Source organism: Malania oleifera, chromosome 2, assembly GCF_029873635.1.
Source record: "Malania oleifera isolate guangnan ecotype guangnan chromosome 2, ASM2987363v1, whole genome shotgun sequence".
In the NCBI taxonomy this organism is placed as follows: domain Eukaryota; kingdom Viridiplantae; phylum Streptophyta; class Magnoliopsida; order Santalales; family Ximeniaceae; genus Malania; species Malania oleifera.
Window position 1 is genome coordinate 23,120,522 of NC_080418.1, and position 24,618 is coordinate 23,145,139.

At 38.1% G+C, this 24,618-nt stretch overlaps 1 protein-coding gene across 1 annotated transcript; it reads left to right on the forward strand.

The window, feature by feature from the left end:
• Positions 1-620: 620 nt before the first annotated feature.
• On the forward strand, positions 621-24,509 carry LOC131149840 (E3 ubiquitin-protein ligase RSL1-like). The gene is made up of 3 exons (XM_058100604.1): positions 621-1,422; positions 7,355-8,124; positions 24,267-24,509. The coding sequence occupies exons 1-3, from the start codon at positions 706-708 to the stop codon at positions 24,394-24,396; spliced, it is 1,617 nt and encodes a 538-aa protein (XP_057956587.1). The 5' UTR covers positions 621-705; the 3' UTR covers positions 24,397-24,509.
• Positions 24,510-24,618: the final 109 nt, after the last annotated feature.

Below are 24,618 nucleotides of genomic sequence, written 5' to 3' on the forward strand. Positions count from 1 at the left end.
AATTCAGTTCGATTCATTTGCATCCCTGGCCGTATTTTTGTTGTTTGGTGAGATAATCTTTTATTGATCTCTAGTTATTGTTGGGGAGATCGACTTTCGAATAAGTTTGCTTATAATTAGTTGTCATTCCTGTAATTATTGAGAGCTCTTATGGAGTTTGTGAACCTTTATACGTGGATTTGGATTGAATCAGAGGTTTTGTGGGTTTTCATGTAAATTTTTGGTGTCTTATTTTTTTGGTGTTTTATTACTTGATTTTCATTGTCAATTATTTATTAATTTATTTAGTGATTTAATTATTATAATATCAAATTAAATTATGAAATTGAAATTTAAGTAGCCATATCTCTAGTCCATTATTTTATTTTATATTATTATAACATAATAGTATTGCTTTCATCTTCATTGATTTTTATTTTAGTCACTATTAATAATGTATTGGTCATTCTCGAAAGAATATCGAAGTATCCAAATCTTACCTTCTGGACTCGCAACAGATTTTTTTGAAAAAAAATTAGAGAGAGAGAATACGATATTGGGAGGAGACAGGGAGAGAGATAGAGAGCGGTGGGCCACGTCACTTAGAATTTCTTTCGGGAACTGTAAAGTCGGCAGGTTTTCTTTTCACCGCATCGGGTCCTTATAAAAAATCAAGGCGAGAGAGAAAATTACAGAAAGATAGTAGGATTCAGTCCGGCGCGGGAAATGGCCACGACGAACGCAGAGGATGCACAGACCATGATGGCTGAGCAATGGCGAGAACTGCAGGTGGCCAAAGCCCTTGACTCCGACCTCGACGTCGCCTTCCGCCTCCAGATGCAGGAGGCCATGGCTGCCTCTCTCGTTCTTCGTCCCTCCTCTTCCTCGTCTCCCCTGTCACCGTTGCCCCCTTCGATCGACGTAGACGTAGACGACGACGATTTCTTGAGCTTAGCGGGGGTTCAGGCCGAGGAGATAGCGAGGTTCGAGCAGGAACGCAGAGACCGCGAGTACGTCGAAGCCGTGATGCGGGGCGCGGCGGACGATCTCAGGCGTCGCACGCACGATCAGAAGTTGGCCTCCGACATCCTTCAGGTCCCCGAGGAAGAATGGAGCAATACTGGGGATTATTTCCGGAGGCCGTACGGCGAGGGTAGTTCGAGCGGGGGGGTGGAGAGCGAGGCGTGCTTCCGGCTGTACTTCAAAGGGCTGGTGAGTGAAGAAATTGTCGGAGAATCGACGGTAATGATTGCTGGGGTTGGGGTTGCGATTTGCGATCCGAAGGATAATCTGATTTTCGAGCTGCGAAAGCCGTTGGCGGAAGATGGACTGGGGCGAGAACTTGCAGAACTGGAAGCATTGATTGAATGCCTCAATACCGCTCTTATATTGGACTTGAAAAGAGTCCTTTTTCTCTGTGATGACGACCTCACCTATTTATACGTAACTTACTCTGCCCCTCCTCTTCGTCTTCTCTGTTTTTTTTCCTACATTTATGTTTAGGGTCTGCCCCTGTCATTGGTGGTTGAGCCAAAAAATATTTTTGTCAGGGTTTTTGCTTGATTGTGTTGTGCAAATGAATGTGCAGTGGGCAGCAACCAACGATGTATATAAAACACAATCATGCAGATTATCTGAAAGAAACAAAACAATGACACGAAGAATTACGTGGTTCGACGATGCTTACATTTTACGGGAACAAATGACTGTGAATTTTCACTATCTTGAGTCAAAAGACATTGAGTTACAACATACAACATGTATATATAACCCTTCCGAAGGTTTTTCTTCTGAAACCCAACCTATTCAACTTTTCAATTCAAAATTCAAAAATCAGCGCCGAGTAACTGAGCAAAACCATCAACAGTTTTGGACATACCGTCGACAGTTTAGTGCTAAGATCAAACAACTGATATAACATTGCAAATCCGTCGACTGTGTCTTCTACACCTGAACAAAACCGTTGATGGTTTCAATCAAACCATCGCCAGTTTCTTCCGGCAAGTCGGCTTCTTTGTTTTTTCACCATGTTTTCTTTGTACATGCTTTCCACTCAAAATATGAGCCACATATTATAACAATCTCTACCTTGACGAATATACACTCCTTATGAGAAAATCGAAAACATAACCCGCAGTTTAGCAATTGGAGACATTAAGTAAGTCCAAGCAATACTTGAACTTATCCGTGGTAACAAACTTTGTCAAAAAGTCTATTGCATTTTCAGAAGTGTGAATTTTTTCAAGCACAAGTTCACCTGAAGAAACCAATTCTCGGATCTTTTGAAATCTCACATCTACATGCTTGGTTCTTGCATGATACACTTGATTCTTCGCCAAATAAATGACACTCTTACTATCACAATGCAGCTGAAGTCTACTTTGCTGAATACCCAGTTCCTTGACTAAACCTATAAGCCACAATGCTTCCTTGGCAGCTTCGGCGACCGCCATATACTCCAACTCATTTGTAGATAGTGCAACCAGAGACTGTACCATGGACTTCCAACAAATATGCCCTCTCACAGGTGTGAACACATACCCTGTTGTAGACCTCATGTCATCTAAGTTCCCTGCATAGTCTGCATCCACATATCCCACAACTAACAGATCACTCTGTTGCCTGTTGAATATGATGCCATAGTGTGAAGTACCCTGCAAGTATATGAAAATCTACTTCACTGCATCCCAATACTTTCTGCTCGGATTTGAAAGAAACTTACTTACCACACTGACAACTTATGCTAGATCCGGTATTGTACATACCATAGCATACATTAAACACCCCATTGCACTAGCATAGTGGACTGTTGGCATGTCACGAATATCATCATCCGTCTTTGGACACTGAGCGGTAGACAGTTTAAAATGTTTTGCCAACGGTGTATTTACTAGTTTTGCATTAACCATTTTAAACCTCTCCAATACCCTCTCCACATAGCTGCCCTGAGATAACCACAATCTCCCTGTAGTACTGTCCCTGCGAATCTTATCTCAAGAATTTTCTTGGCCGCACCCAAATCCTTCGTGTCAAACTCTTTACTCAATAGAGTTTTCAACTGATTTATCTCAGTCATATCTTTCGCAGCAATCAGCATGTCATCAACATAATGCAATAGAAAAATGAGTGAACTGTCCTCAAGACTCTTCACATACACACAGAAATCATATTCACACCTCCTGTAACCAATCCGGATCATGTAGGAGTCAAAATATTTGTACCACTGCCTTGAAGACTGCTTCAGCCCGTAAAGTGGTTTCCTTAGTTTACAAACTAAGTGCTCTTGTCCAGGTTGACTAAACCCTTCTAGTTGTACCATGTAAATCAGCTCCTCCAAATCACCATGGAGAAATGTTGTCTTTCCGTCTATTTGCTCCAAATGCATATTGAAATGTGCCACCAATCCGAATACTATTCTAATGGAAGTGTGTCTGACCACAGGGGAAAATATCTCTTCATAATCAACTCCTTTCCTTTGTGAGTAACCCTTTGCTACTAATCGAGCATTGAGTTTCTCTCCTTTTTCTGATATAACTTCTTTCTTCCTATACACCCACTTGCATCCTATCGTCCTCTTCCCTTCTAAAAGTTTCACCAACTCACATGTCTGGTTCTTATGCAATGATTCCATCTCTTCCACTATAGCATCTATCCATCTACTTTTCTCTTGACTGTGCACCGTCTCTTGAAAAGTAATAGGATCCTTGCAACTGGTAATGAGTGCATAAGACACCAGATCATCAAATTCATACCTGGGCAGTGACGTGATAGTGCATATGAGTTTGTGTATAGCTATACTATGATCTTACTAGTTTCTTGAGCTAGAACTCCTTGCATTCTGAACATTGTCATCTTTGCCCCAAGTCTCTAACTCCACCTGCACCTTATGCTCATTTCTGCTTCAATTTTATGGCACCTGTTTCTCTTCTTCTTCCTCTTGCTGCAACATGACATTCTCATTAAAAACCACATCTCTACTGATCACCACCTTGTTTGCTATTAGATCCTACAACTTGAACGCTTTCACACCTTTCTGTTACTCCAGAAAAATGCACCACCTAGACTTTACATTAAGTTTCGATCTTTCCTCACTAGAAATGTGCACATAGGCTGGACATCCAAACACTCTGAGACCAGAGTAGTCTACTGCACTGTCTATCCATACCTCCTCTGCAACTTTCCCATCTAGTTATGCCCTTGGTGATCGTTTAATCAAGAAACACACTATACTCATTGCCTCGGTCCATAAATTCTTTACAAGCCTTGTATTCAACATGAGACACTGAGCCATTTCAATTAGAGTTCGGTTCATCCTTTCCGTCACACCATTTTGTTGTAGTGTCCTGCGCACTGTGAAATGTCTCCTTATGCCATGCTGCTCGCACAACTCCAAGAACCTGGAATCAGCGTATTCAGTTCCATGGCTTGACCTGAGGCATTTAATCCACCTTTTGATATGGTTTTTCACCTCAGTTTTCCACAATTTAAACTTGGAAAATGTCTTTGACTTGTGCCGCATGAAGTATACCCAAACTTTTCGTGAGTGATTATTGATAAAACTTATGAAGTACATATGTCCACCTCGTGATGCTGCTCTCACCAGCCCCTAAACATATGAATGAATGTAGTTAAGGATATCCTCTGTCTTGTGTGTAGCTGTCTTGAACTGCACCTTATTTTGTTTCCCAAGAACACAATACTTGCAAAAATTCAGCGTGCATGTTTTGACACCCTTCAAAAGATTTCTCTTATGAAGCTCCATTATTCAACGCTCGCCCATATTCCCTTACCACATATGCCACAAAAAAATATTATCTAACTCAGAATCTACAGCTGCAGCTCCACCTACGACTCAAGTACCCAACAATGCATAGATATTTCTTACTCATCTTCATTTCAAGCTTGTAACTAAATCCTTTACAATCTATAGTGCCCAATGAAATTAAATTCTTCCGTAGATCTGGTATGTGCCTAACATCACATAATGTTCTCATAACACCATCAAGCGTTTGAATTCTAATGTTTCCTATTCCAACAATTTTGCATGAAACATCATTTCCCATCAGAACAAAACCAGAATTTATTGACCTTTAAGTGCTGAAACAATCTTTATTTGGTGTCATGTGATAAGAGCACGCCGAATCTAGGATCCAAGAATTCGTGAGGCGATCTGAACCCGATGAAACAGAAAGCATATCACCATCACCACTTTTTGAGTCTCCTTCTACATTCTCCGATTTTAAAGAACCCTCTTGATTTTCTACATTCCCTTTCTTTTTTTTTAGGACACTCTGGTTTTATGTGCCCCTTTTTCCCACACTTAAAACACCGTATGTCCTTGCTGGACTGCGACCGAGACTTATTATTACTCGATTCGCTCCGAAATTTGCTTCTCCCATGTTTCTGATTACCCTTTACCACAAGCCCTTCACCTTGTAAAATCTCATCGCTAGCTTTCTTTCTTTGATGAAAACCAAGCAGAGCACTCCTAACCTCTTCCAAATTCAGGGTTTCTTTTTCCCATGTTGGAGTTGTAACCAGATTTTCATACGTATGAGACGCAGGTAGGGAATTCAATAGCATCATTGCCTTGTCTTCCTCCTCTAACTTCACATAAACCTGCATCAAATCACTTATTGTCTGATTGAATATATTGATGTGTTGGTTCAAATCTAAACCCTCTACCATCTTAAGCCAATACAATTTATGCTTAAGATACAACTTATTCGTTAAAGACTTAGCCATATACCGACTTTCTAGTTTTTGCCAAACATCCGCCGGAGATTCCTCATCCGTGAAGTGATACAATACGTCATCAGCCAGACAAAGCTTGATAGTCGCCACAACCTTCGCTTCCAATTCCTTCCAGCTTGTTTCGTCCATGCCTTTTGATTGACTTCTGTATAATGCATTCACCATACCCTGCTGCACTAACAGATCCTTAACCCTTCTTTGCCATAGTCCGAAATTTCCTGATCCATTGAACTTAACAATATCGAACTTTGCAGAAGAAATCCTAGAAGCCATTGTAACCAATTGCTCTAATACCAATTTGTTGCGCAAGTTAATGCGCAGTCGAAAACCGAATCACACAATGCAGGAGCCAACGATGAAATATACAAAAAACACAATCACGCAGATTATGAAAGCAATAAAACAATGACACGAAGAATTACGTGGCTCGGAAATGCCTACATCTATGGGAGCAAACGACTGTGAGTTTTTACTATCTTGTGTCAAAAGCAATTGAGTTACAACATACAACATGTCTATATAACTCTTCCAGAGGTTTTCCCCCTGAAACCCAACCTATTCAACTTCCCAATTCAAAATTAGAAAACCAGCACTAAGTAACCGAGCAAAATTGTTGATGGTTTCAGTCATACCGTCGACGGTTTAATGTCGAGACCAAACAGTCGATATAACATTGCAATTCCGTCGACTGTTTCTTCTACACTTGAACAAAACAGTTGACGGTTTTAGGCAAACCGTCACCGGTTTCTTCCTGCAAGTCCGCATCTCTGTTTTTCCACCATGTTTTCTTTGTACATGCGTTCCGCTCAACATATGAGCCACATATTATAACAGTTTGCTACCGTTTTTTGATTGGATTAAGTATCTGTGCCTGAAGCAGATTAGTTTAAAGACATATTGAAGGGATAGATGCCCTGATCTTCTAACATTTTTCAACGTTAATGATTATATTAAACGTTTTAGGTAACTTTTAATTTTAACTGTCTTCTCTGCTCTGCACCTCCACTTCTATTCATCCTCAGTTTCCTCTCTCCCACCTTCTTTGCCCCACATATCACTAGCACACGCTTAGCTTTGTACCACTCTCTACTGGGGCAAATAGTAGAAGTTGTATGTTCCAAACAAATGGAAATGGAAATGGAAAGTAGGAGAAATAACATGTACTATGCAACACTTATTCTGAGCCATCTAGTGTTTTTTTTTTTTCCAGCAGCTTCATAGTTTGCCTATTTTATTGTTAACTGACACAATTAACATGCTAAAATTCAAATCTTCCTACGAGAAGCTCCTTTAAGTATGTTTTGCCATCATTTCCTTGCTGTAAGTGTTTTTTCTTGCTTCCCCTGCGTCACAATTTATTGAAATCATTTTCTTCATTTTTAAATGATGACCATGCTCTTAATCTCATCTCTGCATTACCAATCTTCATCATGTTATTAGTATTAATGATTCTTTTATTTTGTTTGCAATGGCTAATAATATATGCATTTATAGAAATTTTTTGTTCACTTGTTTTTTAAGAGAATAAACTACAAATTTACAATCATAAAGTAACGCTCTTACGTTCACGCCTTCAAATGTCTGGATTGGGGGTGGTCGACATTTTGTGTCCCTATTGCAGGTTACAGGCAGATGGCCACCAGCTCACGGAAAAATTGCAGCTTTAGTCAATCAGGTGGACCTTCTACAGAAAAAATTTACATATTGCAACTCCTCCCTGGTGGCAAGGAATCATATTAAATTTGCATATAAACTTGCAAGAGTTGCTATAACTTCTCAGCTCATCTCCCCTGCAGAATCTAGCCATGCCAAGAAATTGACAGAGACTTGCAAAATTTGTTTTGAAGATACTGATGTTGGTCAGATGATTTCAGTTGACGGTTGCTTGCATCGATATTGCATTTCTTGTTTGAGAAAGCATGTAGTAGTAAAACTATACCAAGCATTGGTGCCTAATTGTCCTCATGAAGGTTGTCGGTCTATGCTACATATTGATAGGTGCAGAAGATTCTTGACACCTGAATTAATTGAGCTTATGACCTTACGAATAAAGGAAGCTTCCATTCCTGCGACAGAGAAAGTTTATTGCCCATATCCTCAGTGCTCTGCTTTAATGTCCAGGAATGAGGTCTTAGAACATTCCAGGGAAATTTTCAATTCTCATGACACTAAAGCCAGGAAATGCATCAAATGTCGTAACCTTTTTTGTATTAATTGCAAAGTCCCTTGGCATAACAGCATGACCTGCAATCTTTATAGAAGGGAAAATCCTTACCCTTGTGTCGAAGATGTGAAGCTGAAGTCTCTGGCAACAACCAAGCTATGGCGCCAGTGTGTTAAGTGCAACCATATGATTGAACTTGCTGAAGGCTGCAACCACATTTATTGCAGGTAGTTTATTATACTTCATTTTTACTTTTCTTATTTTTTCTTAGAAGATATTGCCATTTCCTGAAGGGGTGACAGAGATATCAGGAGAATAGTGAGAATGAGATATCCTCACCGAGAACAACATGATCTTACAGATAAAAAGCCAAAATCCAAGATTGGACATGGCTTAAGCTGCAATGGATTTTGAGTTCCCTATGAACTTCACATAAATGAGAGCTTGTCTCTTAGTTAATATGAGCCTCCACACTGGCAAGCATATGCATAAAAGTTGTAATAAAATATTGAAGTCATTTTTTTCTGCATCTAATTCTGCTGAAAAAAAAGGGCAGCCCCGTGCACAAAGCTCCCGTGTATGCGGAGTGTGTTAAGTGCAACCATATGATTGAACTTGCTGAAGGCTGCAACCACATTTATTGCAGGTAGTTTATCATACTTCATTTTTACTTTTCTTATTATTTCTTAGAAGATATTGCCATTTCCTGAAGGGATGACCAAGATATCAGGAGAATAGTGAGAATGAGATGTCCTCACCAAGAACAACATGATCTTACAGATAAAAAACCAAAATTCAAGATGGGACATGGCTTAAGCTGCAATGGATTTAGAGTGCCCTATGAACTTCACATAAGTGAGAGCTTGTCTCTTAGTTAATATGAGTCTCCATACTGGCAAACATATGCAGAAAAGTTTTAATAAATATTGAAGTCATTTTTTTTCCACATCTTATTCTGCCAGTGTCTAAATATTTTGTGAAGTACTCTACATCTCTCAACCCTCTCTCATTCAGGTGCTGTGCAACTGTGCATGCATGTTGCACAAATTTGTTCAACACATGCACCTACATGTGAGTAAAATTTTACTGCTCAGCTTTCGTATAAAAAGTGAAAGTTAAATTGCACTGACTGCATTCTATCTTATGGCCTATCATGCACTATATATTCTTATGTCTCCCTTTTGATGGTGCAGCATATAAGTTGTGTAACCCTGATAATTATACTTCGGTTGAGAGCACGGTAAATGGCAGGATTTAGCCTCTTGGCTTGCAAGGCTTTTTGATGATGAACAAAATTTTGAGAGCTTTGCTTGGACTCGATAGTGTTACTTTGGTCTTCTTCTAAGCTAATTGGGTTGTGGGTAAAAAATCGACGTGACAAAGTTCTTTGAGGGCTTCCATGCAAACTGTAATTTTGTCAAAAGTTTGAGTTTGAAGGTTGAGATTACCAACATCAGTGACTTCTGGATTTTGGTCTATTAGCCTTGCCTCCCAATTTTATTTATTTCAGTGATGGAAGTTCTTAGCAGAATGTTTGCTAGGACTATAGAGGAAGGGCTTCTAAACCAGTTATGGATAGAAATAGTAGTGAAGTCACAGTTTCTCATCTTCTCTTTATGGATAACACAATTGTTTTTGGTGAGATGGAGGCTCATCAATTTCTAGATTTCATATGTAGTCTTTGTTTTGAAATGGTCTCTTGACTGAAAGCTAACTCGCAGAAAAACTGGCTGATCGTACTAGTGTATGGAGTTACAGGGCATCTTTTAGCTGGGATTTTAGGAAGCAAAGTGGTGGCCTTTCCTTTGAATTGCTTTGGTAACTGGCTGGAAATTAAAGAGCATCTTCTTGTTGGAGCCAAATACTAAGGCATGGTACCTAGATTCTCATTGTGGTAAAAATTGAGAAGCTCACTGGCTAGAAAAGATATTATCTTTTTAAGGTGGAAGATTTGCTCTTATAAAGAATACCCTTTACAATCTATTATTTACTCCACGTCCCCCCTTTCTATCTCTTTGTTGGTCACCAAAAGATGTGAAGATATCCAAAAGAGGTTTCCTCTAGGGTAGTATGAGAAGAATTCAAGTATGAGTTGGTTAAATAGGTTTGCAGAGGGACCAATACAAATGGTTTATTTTGGCATCCCTTTCATTTTTTTTGAAAGCCTTTCTTTTTTTTGTTTTGGGGGGGGGGGGGGGGTGTTTCTATAAATGAAAACAATGGTGTATCTATAGGGAAAGTTGGGAGTTGTACGGATTGAGGCTGTGGAAGTGGATAAGAAAAGGGTGGAATGATTTTTTTGCTTTGATTTGTTTTGAGGGTGGGGAATGGTGGCAGTATTCTCCTTTGACGTGATCATTGGTGTGCAGACGCACCTTTAAAAACAATTTTTTGACAGCATGAAGTAAGAAAGCATTCATTAATAGATGTTTCGTCTCTTCTTTAATGTTGGTGTTGTGACTTGGAGCATTCCCCTTGAGTGAAATTCTAGCGACTATGAGCCGGAAACTGTGTCTTACTTTTTAAGGTGTATGTAATGGTGGTAGATTTGGAAGGCTGAGACAGACTAAGGTGGAAGTTGAATACTAGCTGTTGCTATATGGTTAATTGCTATTACTATGACCTTCAGAGACAATCTTATCGAGGAAAGGGCTAAGTTTGCAAAGAAAGCATTTTGGAAAAGGAGTGTCCAATTAAAGTGCTTTTTTGGCTTGGGAAACAAAACAGAGCTGTGAGTTGACAAATCACAACCTCCAAAAAAAGGGAAAAGTACTGTGAGACTGATAAAATGGCTCTTAATCAGTGAACAAAAATTTTTAGAATGAGGATTTTGTGGGAGTTGGCTTTGTCTCTTTTTACATTCTCTCAGGTAGCAGCCTGGTCTGTTATGGAAGAACAGATATAAATACTGTATGGAGACAAAGGAATCATAGCCTTGAGTCCTCTCACCATTTTTTGGGTTGTGTGGAGGGATATAAATAGCAGAATTTTTGAATGAGTTGAGATATCACTTATGGTTCTCAAAGTTGGGTGATTAAGACAATATCTATTTGGTTTAGAGAACACTTGAACATATCACATATGCACTGCCTTATGTTTGTTTAAATCTTTTATCATCCACATCTAAAAGGCATTTCTGAGGCGTGCCTTGAGGCATTTTGGGGCAAAAACACACTGAGGCGTAATTCGAAAGGCGAAAGACCTGAAATGCGTATGCTTTCTGGGCTGTGGCGTACGCCTCAACTGAAAAAACATGCTTTTTATGCCTCTAAGAGAGTAAGAGGAAGGTGCTTGCATTTTGGGATCAACCATTAACTTGTTTTAATAATATAAACAAATGCAAGAAACTGCAAAATAGGGCAGAATGCCCTTTTGTTCTCGCTTTTGTCAACGAATAATAGCACTATTGAAGACTCCTCCCTTCAACAAGTATTCCATCACTTCGACAAAGAGCCACCATCAATCTTCACCGGCAAGCTCCTCCGGCAAGAAGACTGCACTGCCATATCTCTCCAACTGTTTCTCTCTCTTTCTCGTTCTCCTCTCTGACAGGACAATTGGGTTGCCTTTGAGTCTTCCTCGCTCTCGTCTCAAGTTTCTCTCTTTCTCAGCTGAGTTTTGATGGAGGTAATCGACTGGAGAGAAAATTACAAGAGAGAGGCAAGATTTTAGTGTTTACTGGGTGGGAAAGCAACCTGAAGAAGGGCACGTGGCTGTAGAAGATCATGTGGTAATGAAGACCAGCTTGGTTAATGAGAGCAACCTGTAGAAGGCTATGTGGCGAAACAAGACAGCTTGTTTTGATTTTTTTTTTCTAAACTATCTTTTTAATTTAAAATTCAGACAACAAAATTTATAATTAATTTTAATAAATTTCATTTTTTGTACATATAATTTGTTTTTTATTTTTAAAATAAAAAAAAACAAATGTCTCAGAAGGCTTATGCTCCGCCTCATCAGGGATAAAATGCTTGGCTTTATGCCATCACCTTTTAAAACACTGATCCACAACTATTTTTTTGTTTTACATTTTGTTGGGCTTGTTGATAGAATTTTTTTAGTCTATCAAAAGTTAATACTTTAATGAGGTCATGTAAAGTTTTATTATAAAATTTTAGGGTGGTATAATCAGATTCCATTCGTTTTTTTTAATAAAAAAATAGGAAAGAAGTAATTTTTAAAGAGAAAGAAGATACAACAGGCATGACAAGGCATCCTTTTATTATCCGCCACACGAAACCATAAGAAATCTCACCCCTTGTCATAAGTTCTCGAGATGATAAAAATAGATAGGAATGTTAACTAATAAGAGTAAATGACCCTCTGAGGACAAGTACACCCTCTTCAACCCATCCAATCTCTTATGCACTCCCTTAGCCACTGGATCTCAAAAAGCAGTAGAAGTAGGATTGCCTTTGGATCTCAAATTTATCATCATTTTCTTGCTAAATTCTATTATAAAGTGGGTGATAGGGAGAGATTTCGTTTTGGAAGGCACCTTAGGCTCTTGCATATCCTGGTCTCTTTCAGTTTTCAAATCTTCATGATACCTTCATGGCCTGATTTATGCTTTGCTCCTTTTGGAAGAGGATGGACATTTGGAAGGGTGTTTGGATTATCAAATCTTCATGATACCCCGATTTATGCTTTTCTCCTTTTCCAAGAAATCTCACCCCCTATCATAAGAACTTAAGGTCATAAAGATAGATAGGAGTGTTAAGTAATAAGAGTGAATGACCCTCTAAGGACAAGTACACTCTCCTCCCCCCCTCCAATCTCCTATGCACTCCCTTAGCCATTGGATCTCAAAAAGCGGTAGAAGTAGGATTACCTTTAGAGAAAAACTGAAATAGGGCTACAGTTTTTCTAGTCCTTGGAAGTTTGTGTCTTAAATTTACCATCATTTTCTTCCTAAAGTCTAGTATAAAGTGGGTAATGGGGAGAGTTTTCATTTTGGGAGGACCTTTGGATGGGGAGGCGCCTTTGGCTCTTGCATGTCCCGGGCTCTTTTGGTTATCTAATCTTCATGATACCCCAATTTATGCTTTTGTCCTTTTGCAAAAGGATGGGCGTTTTGGGAGAGATCTAAATACAAGAGAGAGTAATGAGTTGGTGCTCTTGTAAGTTCTTTTTGGGGCTTAGATCCGTTCGAGGAATTCTCTTGTAAGTTGTGTAATGAATTGGTATTCTCTTGACCAAACATTTTTCATGTTCATTTGGGGAGTGATAAAAAGGTGTTTGGTGCTTAGATTCTGTTGGTGGTTATTTAGTAGCATTATTATTTTTTTGTGTTAAGTTATGTTAACAAGTGTGAGTTACTAAGGATATTATGGTCATTGGTATTGTACTTGACATATATCACAAATAGAGGGAGAGACCTATCATTGATGTTAGGTCTTCCATTTTACCCAATTTTTCAACATGGTGTCAGAGCAAGATCCGACCTATACTCTAATTGCATGACTGCCACTGAATCAAACCCTAAACATCATAATACCATGCAACCTGATGCAGTAGAAGGGTCATCGGCATCACCAAAGTCCAGAAGCAGCTTCAGGAGTTGCCAGAAAAAACTGCAGTTTCCGTAAAAATCCTAGATGCTGTTCTCCTCTTCAACACCGCAAGAATTACCTCATATTTTGCAAAACTAACTACATAGCAAGCCATAGAACCTGCCGATCTGCCAGCCCCCGAAATTTCATAGCCAGAGGATCCTCCATGTGCCCCCGCCGGCAGTGCTGACCTCACGTTCCGGCGCGTGAGACTTTTTTGAGCAGCCATGTTGCATCAATTTCCTCCCAAATATCTTCAATCCTTTCTCACACCATGATACCAAGTTGTTTGTCATCTTTTTTGTCCAAAGGTATCACCTTTTTTAGTTGTTCATGTGCGACATTCCAGGAATGATTGCTTGCTAATGCCTGAAGCTGTTGGTCAATAATTATAGAGTTCATTAAGGCCTGAAGCAGTGATATTGTTGTGTTCTTGATTCGTTTTTTTAATCTTTATTGTTCATTGTGTGCTTGTGGTTTGCTCCAGTTTGTTGAACGTTTTGGGATGGTGTCCATGAATTCTAGGAGGATGTTGTTTGCTATGTACTTCAGATGTTCTACTGTATAGAGGCTGTTTGGTATTGTTAGAGCTGCATGTTGTTTTCTTGGGGATGTGTTTAAGTCGCTTGGAGTAGGAGCAACATGTAGCATTGATTTTGTAGGGTTGTGGCAGTGCTATCCCCAGTTATTCAAGTCTCTTGGAGCAGTGGCAGCATTTATACATTGATTTTGTAGGGTTGTGGCAGTGCTATGTCCAGTTGTTGGTGACTCATCCGTGGTTGAATCAACGGTTGACTCATTTATGTTTGGTTTAGTTGTTCTGAAAATTTACTTGTGGTTGTTTCAGTTGGTCGAGAAGTTCACTTTTGGAATCCCAAGCGCATTTTGTTTGCTGTGTATTTCTGATTTGCTGCTGTATTGAGGTTGTATGTGTGTATTGGGATGGCATCCTCAAATCTTAAAGTGTATTTCTGTTGACTTTGGTGTGATCCCTAGAGGGGGGGTGAATTGGGTTTAAAACATTTCGGCTAATTTAAACATTTACGCCGATTCACCACAATTCATATTTCATTCATAATGCAAACGTGTATGTAAAATGATTAAGCTATTAGCGTAGACATACACGTGTGCAACATATCTCATTTAAATTAAATGTGTGCATGCGAATAATTATAGTAGTGAACAAGCAAGCATATACATATGAAAATTAAAGTGCAGTAATTAAATGAAATAGAGAGAGAGAGAGAGAGTGACACATGATATTTGTTATCAAGGTTTGGCCAAATTAGCATACGTCCCTGCCTTGGACATACCCCCCAAGGATTACACTAACCGTACTCACTTAAATAGGTGGAGCAGAAGCCTTTTACATCCTCTCTTTACGGGGCGAGGAAAACCCCAGTTCAATTTCCGGACTTAACCAAACCGGTCTCACTTACAGGGTTGAGACTCCCCAATTCAATTCCGAGCTGAACCCAACCGTTACAATGAAAATCATTTTGTACATATAACATATTTCAAATAATAAGCTGGGATGTACACGTTTAAGCTCTAACAAATGCACTCTCTAATGATATGAAATATGTGCTCAATAGAGTAAGGGTGTTTATCTAAATAATTAATGCACAAATGAAAACATCAAAATGATTATTATGTTCTCCAACAAAGATTTTTGCTAACAAAAATGTTTGTAGAAACTGGAGTTCAAGTTCAAGAAGATATTTGTGCAATAGAAGATTTCTTCCAAAAAAAATGTTTATCAAGAAAAAATAATCAGAAGAAATATTAAAGCTACTCTCAAAAATGATTTTAATAAATGAAGTTGTAAATGAGAGTAAATGTAAATGAGTGTAAAATAAATGCCTAAAGTAAAATATTCTCTTCAAAACAATTTTCAAAATAATGATTGGAAGAGATTGGAGAGTATAAAATGTAACCCCAAAAGGATTTTGCAATGAAAATATGAGTGGAGAAACTCTGATTAAGAAAATGATTTGAGAGGTTTTTAAACTTAATCAAAGTTGCTAATCTGGAGTAATGAAGGGGTATTTATAGACTTCCAAGAAAATATGACCGTTGGGGACACGCTCGGTATTTTGGAAAAGATTAATTAAATTTTAATGACATTTTAGCGCTTCAAAATATTTCCAATCCAGGAGGATCAGTCGACTATTTTCATGGTTTGGTCAACCAGGTTGCCAAGTTCGGTCGACTAGGGGATTTTTGAACTACAGGTTCGGTCGACCGTCCAAAGGCAATTCTGAACCCTCCGAGGTTCGATCGACCGAATTTCATCTACTTCGGTCGACCAAGTCATTTTGAACTTGTAGGTTCGGTCGACCAGGGCATTAGGACTTCCCACGTGTCCGTTCGGTCAATCAGGGTGTTGTTTTATATTTCTGGTCGGTCAACCGAAGGGTCAAACCGTTGACCCCAGGGAGGCTTGGTCAACTGAATGGTTCTGTGTATTACAGTTCGGTTGACCGAACATGCCAACTTTGAGCATTTCGGTCCTATCCCTCTCATAAGATTGTCCCTATTCATATGATGATTAATTTTAAGACAATAGAAGACATTTTCATGCAGAATTATGGGTCCTAAGGTCAGTTTAAGGCCTTTGAGAAATAACCCCAAAAATCTGGCATTGGTCGACCGATGGGTGCCCTACGGTCATTTGATTCCCTATGGTCAATCTACGGCCATCTGTGCTTGTAATCCATATCATGCAGATGCATGCATTATTACAGACCAGAATTAAAAATAAATGCATTACAAATGAAATAAACTAATGTTTTCGTCTTCCTTTTGTTCTACAAGACCCCATGGAACACGCTAGAATGATGATAAATATGAAATTCCTCCTATATTCCACTTCCCCTTATGTTGAATTATAACTTGTTCAGTTACTAGATTACACACATAAGTAACACGTGTGTTTGTCAGCATCAAAACAGAGATCGGACTCAAAAAGTCAACAATTTCCATCATTAGGCATTTGTTTAGGTGAACAACGTACTATAACTATCTTGGAGGAAGAGTATTCAAGGCTCCTACAATATCAAACATCCCAACAAGCATCTCATCACATTGCATCTTTTGCTTAGAAGAGTAATCCTACAGTTTGTATGTCATTTGGTATCTCTCCCACTAGTCCTTGGATTATTGACTCTACAGCTACTGACTATGTGTCAGGTTTAACCAACTTCATTTCTATCCTCCTATATCCTAAAAATCTACCTCTAGTTATCCTTGTTGATGGGCCCACAACTATAGTTAAAGGGATAGGAATAGTAAATTCTACTCCCCATCTCTGCTTCTTCTGTTTTATACAATTCCTAACTCCCTTTTTAATCTTATGTTAGTTAGTAAGCTTTCAAAGGCGCTAAATTGCTCTGTAACCTTTTTTCCCGATTCTATGATTATTTAGGATCTAAAGACAAGAAGACAATTGGTATTGGACGTGAGGCTTGTGGACTCTACCACCTTGAGTCATTCTCTTTTCCCATTGCCTGCATAGCTGTTATTACACTGCTTTAAATCTATTGTTGTCTTGGCTATCTGTCCTTAGATAAATTAAAATAGCTAGTTCCTACCTTGAGTTCTGTCTAGTTTTGAGTGCAACTCTTGTCTGTTGGAAAAACGTCAACGTGTCCCTTTGCTTCTCGAGTCAACAATCGAGCAAATAGTTCTTTCATGCTTGTCCATTATGATGTTTGGGGTTTGAGTCGTGTCACGTCAAAATTGGGGTTTTGGTACTTTGTATATTTGTCAATGAATACTCCAAGATGCTTTGGTTGTATTTAATGAAAGATCGTTCTGGGTTGTTTAATATGTTTTGTGCCTTTTGTTCTCAAATAAAGACTCAGTTAGATATGCCAGTCAAGATATTTTGTAGTGATAATGCTAAGGAGTACTTCAGTACCCAATTCAGTACCTATATGACTAATTCTACTATAATCCATTAATCTTATTGTGCCACACTCCACAACAAAATGGAGTTGTAGAACGGAAAAACAAATATATTCTCGTAGTCACATGTAACTTATTGTATCAAATGAATGTCCCCAATTTTTTTTGGAATGATGTCGTGTTCACAGCTTGCTCTCTCATTAATAAAATGCCATCCTCTGTCCTTGGTGGTAAAATTTCATATTTAGTTATCTTCACTAAGGCTCCTTTGTTATTCCTTCATCTTTGTATATTTGGTTGTTTCTTTTTTCATTAGTTAACTCCAGGAACGGATAAGTTGGATCCTCACGCTATCAAGTGCATTTTTATAGGTTATTCCTATACTCAAAAAGAATATCAATGTTATAGCCCTACTTTTCATCGATTCTTTTGTCTCTGTTGATGTCACCTTTTTTGAGTCTACACTATACTACTCTGATTCCTTGAGTTCTATTGACCTTAATGAGTCACTTCCTTTGCTTTGTCTTCCAAATCCTAACCTAATATTTGTGCCAAATCCTCCAACATCTTCATCCAGCTGATCATCCCAATTTGTAGGTATACACATCGCGAAGGGAGGAGAGCCTCCTCTAGCTTCCACTTCTAGCCTTTAGTTCCCTCGTGAAATGATCCTATTCCCTAAGATGTTGATCTGCCTATTGTTGTTCGAAAGGTAAACGTAGTTGTACCCAACATTCAATCTCAAATTTTGTTTGTTATGATTTCTTGTCACCCTTATATTACTATATTGTTAGTACTTTGTCTTCTGTTGCTCACCCAAATCAATTTTCGAAGCCCTGTCCTATTATGGTGGAGGAATGCAACGATAGAAGAGTTGTGTGCTCTACAGGATAATAATACTTGGGGCTTAGTACATCTTAATCCTAATAAGTCTATGGTTAGTTGTCGTTGGGTGTAAATTGTGAAGCTTATTCCATATGGTTCCTTGGCTCAATTGAAGGCCTGCCTTGTTGCTAAGGGATATACTCAGGTGTATGACTTGGACTATTCAGACACGTTCTCCCTTGTAACTAAACTCACCTCAATAAGTTTATTCCTCTCCTTAACCACCTCCTATCTTCCTTGAGTGAACAAAGCACGTTGAAGTTGATTGCCACTTTATTCGGCAGAAACTTGTACAGAAGCTTATTACAACCACTTATGTAAAGTCTGAGTTTTTGCTTGCTTATTTATTCACTAAAGCCTTGGGAGGTGCCCGTGTGAAATTCGTTTGAAACAAGCTAAGTGCATATGATATACATGCTCCATCTTGAGGGGGAGTGTTGGTGGTTATTTAGTCATTTAGCATTATTACTATTATGTGTTAAGAGTTATGTTAATAAGTGTGAGTTAGTAAGGTACTATGGTCATTGGTACTGTACTTGACATATATTATAAATAGAGGGAGAGACCTATCATTGATATTAGGCCTTATATTTTACACAATTATTCAATAGATCCTTTTGGGGAATTCTTTCGTGAGTTCTTTTTTCCCTATTTGACTCGTGAGCTTAATGAGATTCCTTTTTCTATCTCCTTTTTAATTTGGAAAGCTTAAATGCCCTAAAAAGTAAAGCTTTTATTTGGAAATGATACTTGAGAAAATCAATACTAATGACTCACTTTTAAAGAGAAGACCCATTAAGGCCTGCCCTTTGTTTGAAGAGTGGGGAGACTTGCTCACGTTTGTTACTTAACTACCTCTTTACTTTTGCTATTTGGAATCAATTATTTGGTATCATTGGTGAAAATTGGGTTTGTCTTTCCACATTGAAGGTTTTTGTTACTATTATATTTAGGGGATTTGACAAGGGAAAGGATAGGATAGCTTTGTGGTGGTGCACCATTATATGGCTATTATATGGCATGTTTGGTCGGAGAGGAATTCTAGAATCTTCAATATGGCTATTATATGGTATGTTTCTTTGGAACTTTTGTTTTTATTTTTATTTTTTTATTTTTTATTTTTTCAATAAAAGAGGGCGGCACCTCCTTTCTTTATTAGAAAACCCCTCACTTATGGCAGAGAAATACCGTGGTTCCTGCAAATCAAGCTACAAACAGATAAAAACGAAACATAACGAAAACGAAATGAAGACAAAATGATACATTAAACTCTTAAATTAGGAAGACCAATTTTGTTAAGTCGTATCATGCGTCTAACTAGACGAGGTAAAGAAGCGAACTCCAGATATCTTATAGTGACGCCTTCCTCTCCTTGACGTGCAAAGAAGTCCGCAGCCTATTTCCTTCTCTGAATTGGTGAGCAATGGTGAAATTAATCATGGAAAGAGCCTCAAGAAGCTCTTCCCAAAAATCCCACAAATACCATACCATGCATCTCCGAGAACGAACCCAATCGACCACTACATTAGAGTCAAATTCAATCTCCGCATTTATATAACCCATCTCTTTGGAACTTACAATGGTATGTTTGGCTCGACTCCATTGAGTTGTTTTTTGGTTTTTTGTTGTGATCTTATAGTTAGTTTTCTTTTTGTAAAGGAGGATTTCTTATTCTACTTGTTTTATTCTCCTTTTTTGGTATTTTATTCTTTTCTCGTCTAATATAATTCCTTGTTTTTACAACCGAGTAAAGCCATGAACCCATCTTAAGTCACCATGGTCCACGTTAATACCTACCACCTTACTCGTCAATCTCGGAATCCACTGAAAAATTCTCAACAAAGTAGGAACTTTTTAGAATTTTTCAACACCATCCTTAAGGAAAATAAAAATAAAATGAAAAATAAAAATAAAAATATTAATATTAATATCATCTAAATGAAGGTTAAACATCTCTACATCCTCCCTCGTATCATTTAACATCCCAAGAACACCTCTTTAGTTGGAAAATAGTTATTGATGTTCCTTATAAATGTTAATTGCCTACATTAGAAGGTTATAAGAACTAAGTATAGAGTTCATTTGAAAGGATGGTATACCATAGGGGATAGCAATGTTTCTAATGCAAGCCCTTGGAAGTTTTGTTTCAATGGCTGATCATTTGTTCTTTCCTTACATGTGGTAATAGATTTGGTTTTGGAAGGATCTTCGGGTGGGGAAGTTACACCAGAGGTTTTGATGCCTCATCTTTTTAGATTATCTTTTGTTTGTAATGCTCCATTCACATCCTTTTATTCTTCGGAAGGGAGCTCTCTCAGGATTTCCACTTCTTTAGGAGTTTAAATAAAAGAGAAGTTGATGAACTTGCTATTTTGATCCATGCCGTAGATTCTTTTGTTCCCCTAGAGGAATGATTTGGGTGTTTGTCTAGGGGATTCATTGAGTTCTCTTTCCTCAAACTCTTTCTTCCTTCGTTTATTGAGACCTTCAACCTCTTGTTCTTTTCCTATGCATAATGACATTTAAAGGCAAGGGTTTCTTTTAAGTCAGGGCATTCATCTGGACTTTTGACTCTTAGTAAGGTAATACAAATGACTTGTGACTCATAAGTCATAACAATACCCTATTAGGCCACAAGTGTTTGCATCATGTGCGCGCAACTCTTTCTGTGTTCTCAAGTGGCAATACAGCTTTGGGCTATTCTTTTTTCTATTTTTGGTGAAGCATGGATAGTTTCACAAAAATGTGATGATTTCTTGTTGGTCTGGCTTGGGATAAGTAAAAAGAGGTGGCTTAATGGACTTGTGCGGTGCATCTATTCTTTGGACTTTGTGGCTTAGGAAAAATGCTATGATTCTTGGTGCCAAAACAAGATCTTTCCAGTTTCCACTTGATACAGGATAGGGTTGTCTTCCTCACTTCCTTTTGGGCACATTCGTTGGCTATTTTCTGGGGAATTTCTGACTTCCAAAGGGATTGGAGAGCCACCCTACTGTAATTGCTTTCAGTTGATTGCTTGAGGATGTCTTGTTTTCCACATATTATATTTTTATCCTTTTGTCTTTAATGAAAAATATTTTTTTTCGAAAAAAATGACAAAGCATCCTTCAAAATTAAAGAAAAAAATTTGCAAAAAGGCAAGCTTCCAGTCTTGCGAGTCATTCAAAGTACTCCCCAAAACATCCAAAGAGACGGTAAAAAAAAAGAAGCTAGGAAAAACAATTTTATAGCAAAGGCAGAAGACCATAATTTATCGACCCCCCAAGAGACTATTGATCCTTTCTACACATGGCCTGCAAGACATAGCAAAAACAACCAAACATACAAAGCCTACCCCTTCTTATTCCTATAAACCCTCTATACCTTATCATAAAATATTTTCCCACCATAGCTAAGAAAAACCACAACTCAGTATAAAGATTAGATAGCTTGCGGCACAACCACCTTGCACAATTGCGTTTTGACAATGTAGATAAAGATGAGCACTAGTCTCCCAACAAGACTTAACAAAACTCATGGTTATGGTCTTAAGCATTATGTCCACTTGACAAATCATTGGCATTAACTTTGTTTGAGAACTTGCATTTGAATGAAAGCTTTGACTTTCAACAGGATTTGTGATTTCTTAAGGATCTTGTTCAAAGGAAATGAAGGAGAAGGGGAATGCTTGAGACATGCACAAGATTGATCTATAAGAGAAATGCACAAGGTGTATCAGGTTTGGAATTTTCAGTGAAGCTAGCTTTCAAGATTTAAATGGGGATTGGAAGAATTGGTTGGATTGATTTCTGTTTTTTGTTGTTTTAGTTTTTTCTGGTTCATTCCAGATTTTTCTGGGAGATGTCTGATTCTCCCCCCTTGTAAATTCTCTTCATATTAATGAATTTCTTTTTCTATTCACACAAAAAAAAAAAAAAACTATTAGAGAAATGTCCAAAATTGTCCCTCCTTCAAGGTTTTAGCTTTGAGGAACAAAAAGATGCAAGTGCCTCCGGAAAATGCATAAGCTTATCAGTATTTTTTTCATTAAGATTTTTGCAAATTAAAAGCCCCCAGAATTTGAATCCCTTCTAGTGATTAATGAGTAGAAAGAAGAAATAAGAGCATCATGACATATGGCATGTTTATAAAGCTATCTGCTTTTGGGAGGATATTGGATTGTGAAGGCTTCTTTGGCTCTTATGTATCCTCTCCTTTTTTGGTCATCTACTTTTCATGATACCCCTATTTCTGCATTCCTCTTGCAAGATGGTGGGCATTCTTGGATTTGTTATTCTCAAGGAAACTGAGAGAGACTTACAAGCTTGCCTGTTTGACTAATGTGCTTGATTTTCTTTGTTTAATGATAAAGGAGTTTAGGGTTTAGATTGTTTTGGGAATATCCTTGCAAGTCTTTTTTTGTCTAATTTGATTTATAATTCCAATGCTATTCCTTTTTGCTCTTTACTTTTCATTTGGAAAGTTAAAGTTCCTGTCTGATTTATCAGATTCTGATATTATTGATTGATTTTGGTGTATATGCAGAAATCTTTTTCATTATCACAGCGGATCCTCAAAAAACATAGTCGTTTGAACTTACAGTTTTTACGTAAGTGATAAGTAAAAAAGCAATAGGAACCAGAAATCCACAGATAATTAATAATTTGGCTACTCCATTTAAATTGAAGGATAGGGGCTGCAATTTCCAGTTTCTACTCCTGCTAAAAGAATAAAGGCCTCTATGTGGATTGGGATCCTGGAGAAAATATGCTAATGGCTTGTTTTAGAAACAAAGACCTAATAAAACCCTATTGCTTCATTTGATGTGTGTGTCATTTGCTTCAACAGTGGAGATATTTTTTCTGATTTATTATATATTGTCATTTCTCTTGGGCTCTTTGGAGTAATTTTTTTGGTATTTTTGGCAAGAATTGTGTTTGCTCCTCTTTGGTGGGTTTATGTACTATGATGTTTAGGGGGGTTTGGGAAGGGGAAGGAGAGGAAAGCTTTTTGTGGTGGTGCTCGATTATGGCTAATATTTGGTGTATTTGGATGGAGTGAAGTGCCAGAATTTTTTTAAGGGTGTGCCTACTTATCTTAATTTGCTTCAGGGTAGACTGTAGAGTGGTTGTTTCTTGCAATCCCCCATCATCCTATGCAAACTTAGGCATTAGTGGGCTGCTGCCAGAGCATATTCCAGCTTGTTTTGTTTGCAGCTTATCCTTTTGAACTGAGCTAGCTAAGCTTTTCGGGCTACCTTTTTTAACTTGCCAGGTCTCCTTATGAACGTACAGTGTGGTCTACTTGTATATCATTGGCCTGGTTTCCTCTCCCAGGGGGAAAGGAAAAGGTAAGTTGCTGACTTGCACTATATATCAAAATTGCCAACTCGCCCTGTGATGCCACCCTTAATTTCTGGGAAGATGAACTAACTGAAAGTGACTAAATGGAGGAGCTGGAAAACAATATGGGAGTTGGTGCTGATGCATTTAGTTTAAAATAATGTTTGATAGTAAGGAAACATGGTCATAAAGCAGGCAAAGCTGGAATTGGTATACTTTTCAATGATAGTCTCTTATGACATTGTTAGGGAGGTATTTGACTTAAGTTGAAGCTGTTTCAAAGATTAGAGGAAAATCAACAAACAGATGGAGAAAAATAACAATCAATGCAATGAGAATAGACATTCCAGCCTCTCATTTTTCCTCCCATCCAAAAAGAAGGAAAAAAAGGTCCATGCCCTTAGTTTGATGTAACAATAGAAAAGGATTAGTGCTGCCAATTGGAAGTGTTTGGGCTTCATTAGTTGAGGTTGGGACTCTCTCTCTCTTCTTATATCCAGGATTAGTGTGGATGCTCTACTTGGACCAATGCTCATTACAAATCAAAGGTTTATTATTTTTCTGAATTTGTTATTTCAATATTTTTGTAATATTGCATGATTTAATGTTCCCCAGATTTGACATGATGTGGAACTCCTTCAGTTCAAGTAATATATGAAACACCACCTTAAATCATGCAACATGCTTGCCTTTTTTTTGCAGATGTGGATATGAGTTCTGCTATACTTGTGGGGCTGAGTGGAAGAACAAAAAGGCAACATGTCGCTGCCCACTATGGGAGGAACACAATATTTTGTATGCTGGAAATGGACGTCAACAAAGACGAGGCTGATAACTAGTTTGCATCTTAACTGAAATTTGCTCAGTTTTGCATCACTGGAGTAAATATGTACGTACTGTAAAGGACTGAATTTTTTTTTTTTTCTCTTAGCCACCATCATTCTTGGAAACACATGAGAGTTCAATTAGAAGAACAGGAAAACACGTCAGTGTTGGAGTTATTTAATTCTTTGATGAAGAAACTGTTGCAGTGAAGGAGTTGGCGGACTCTGGT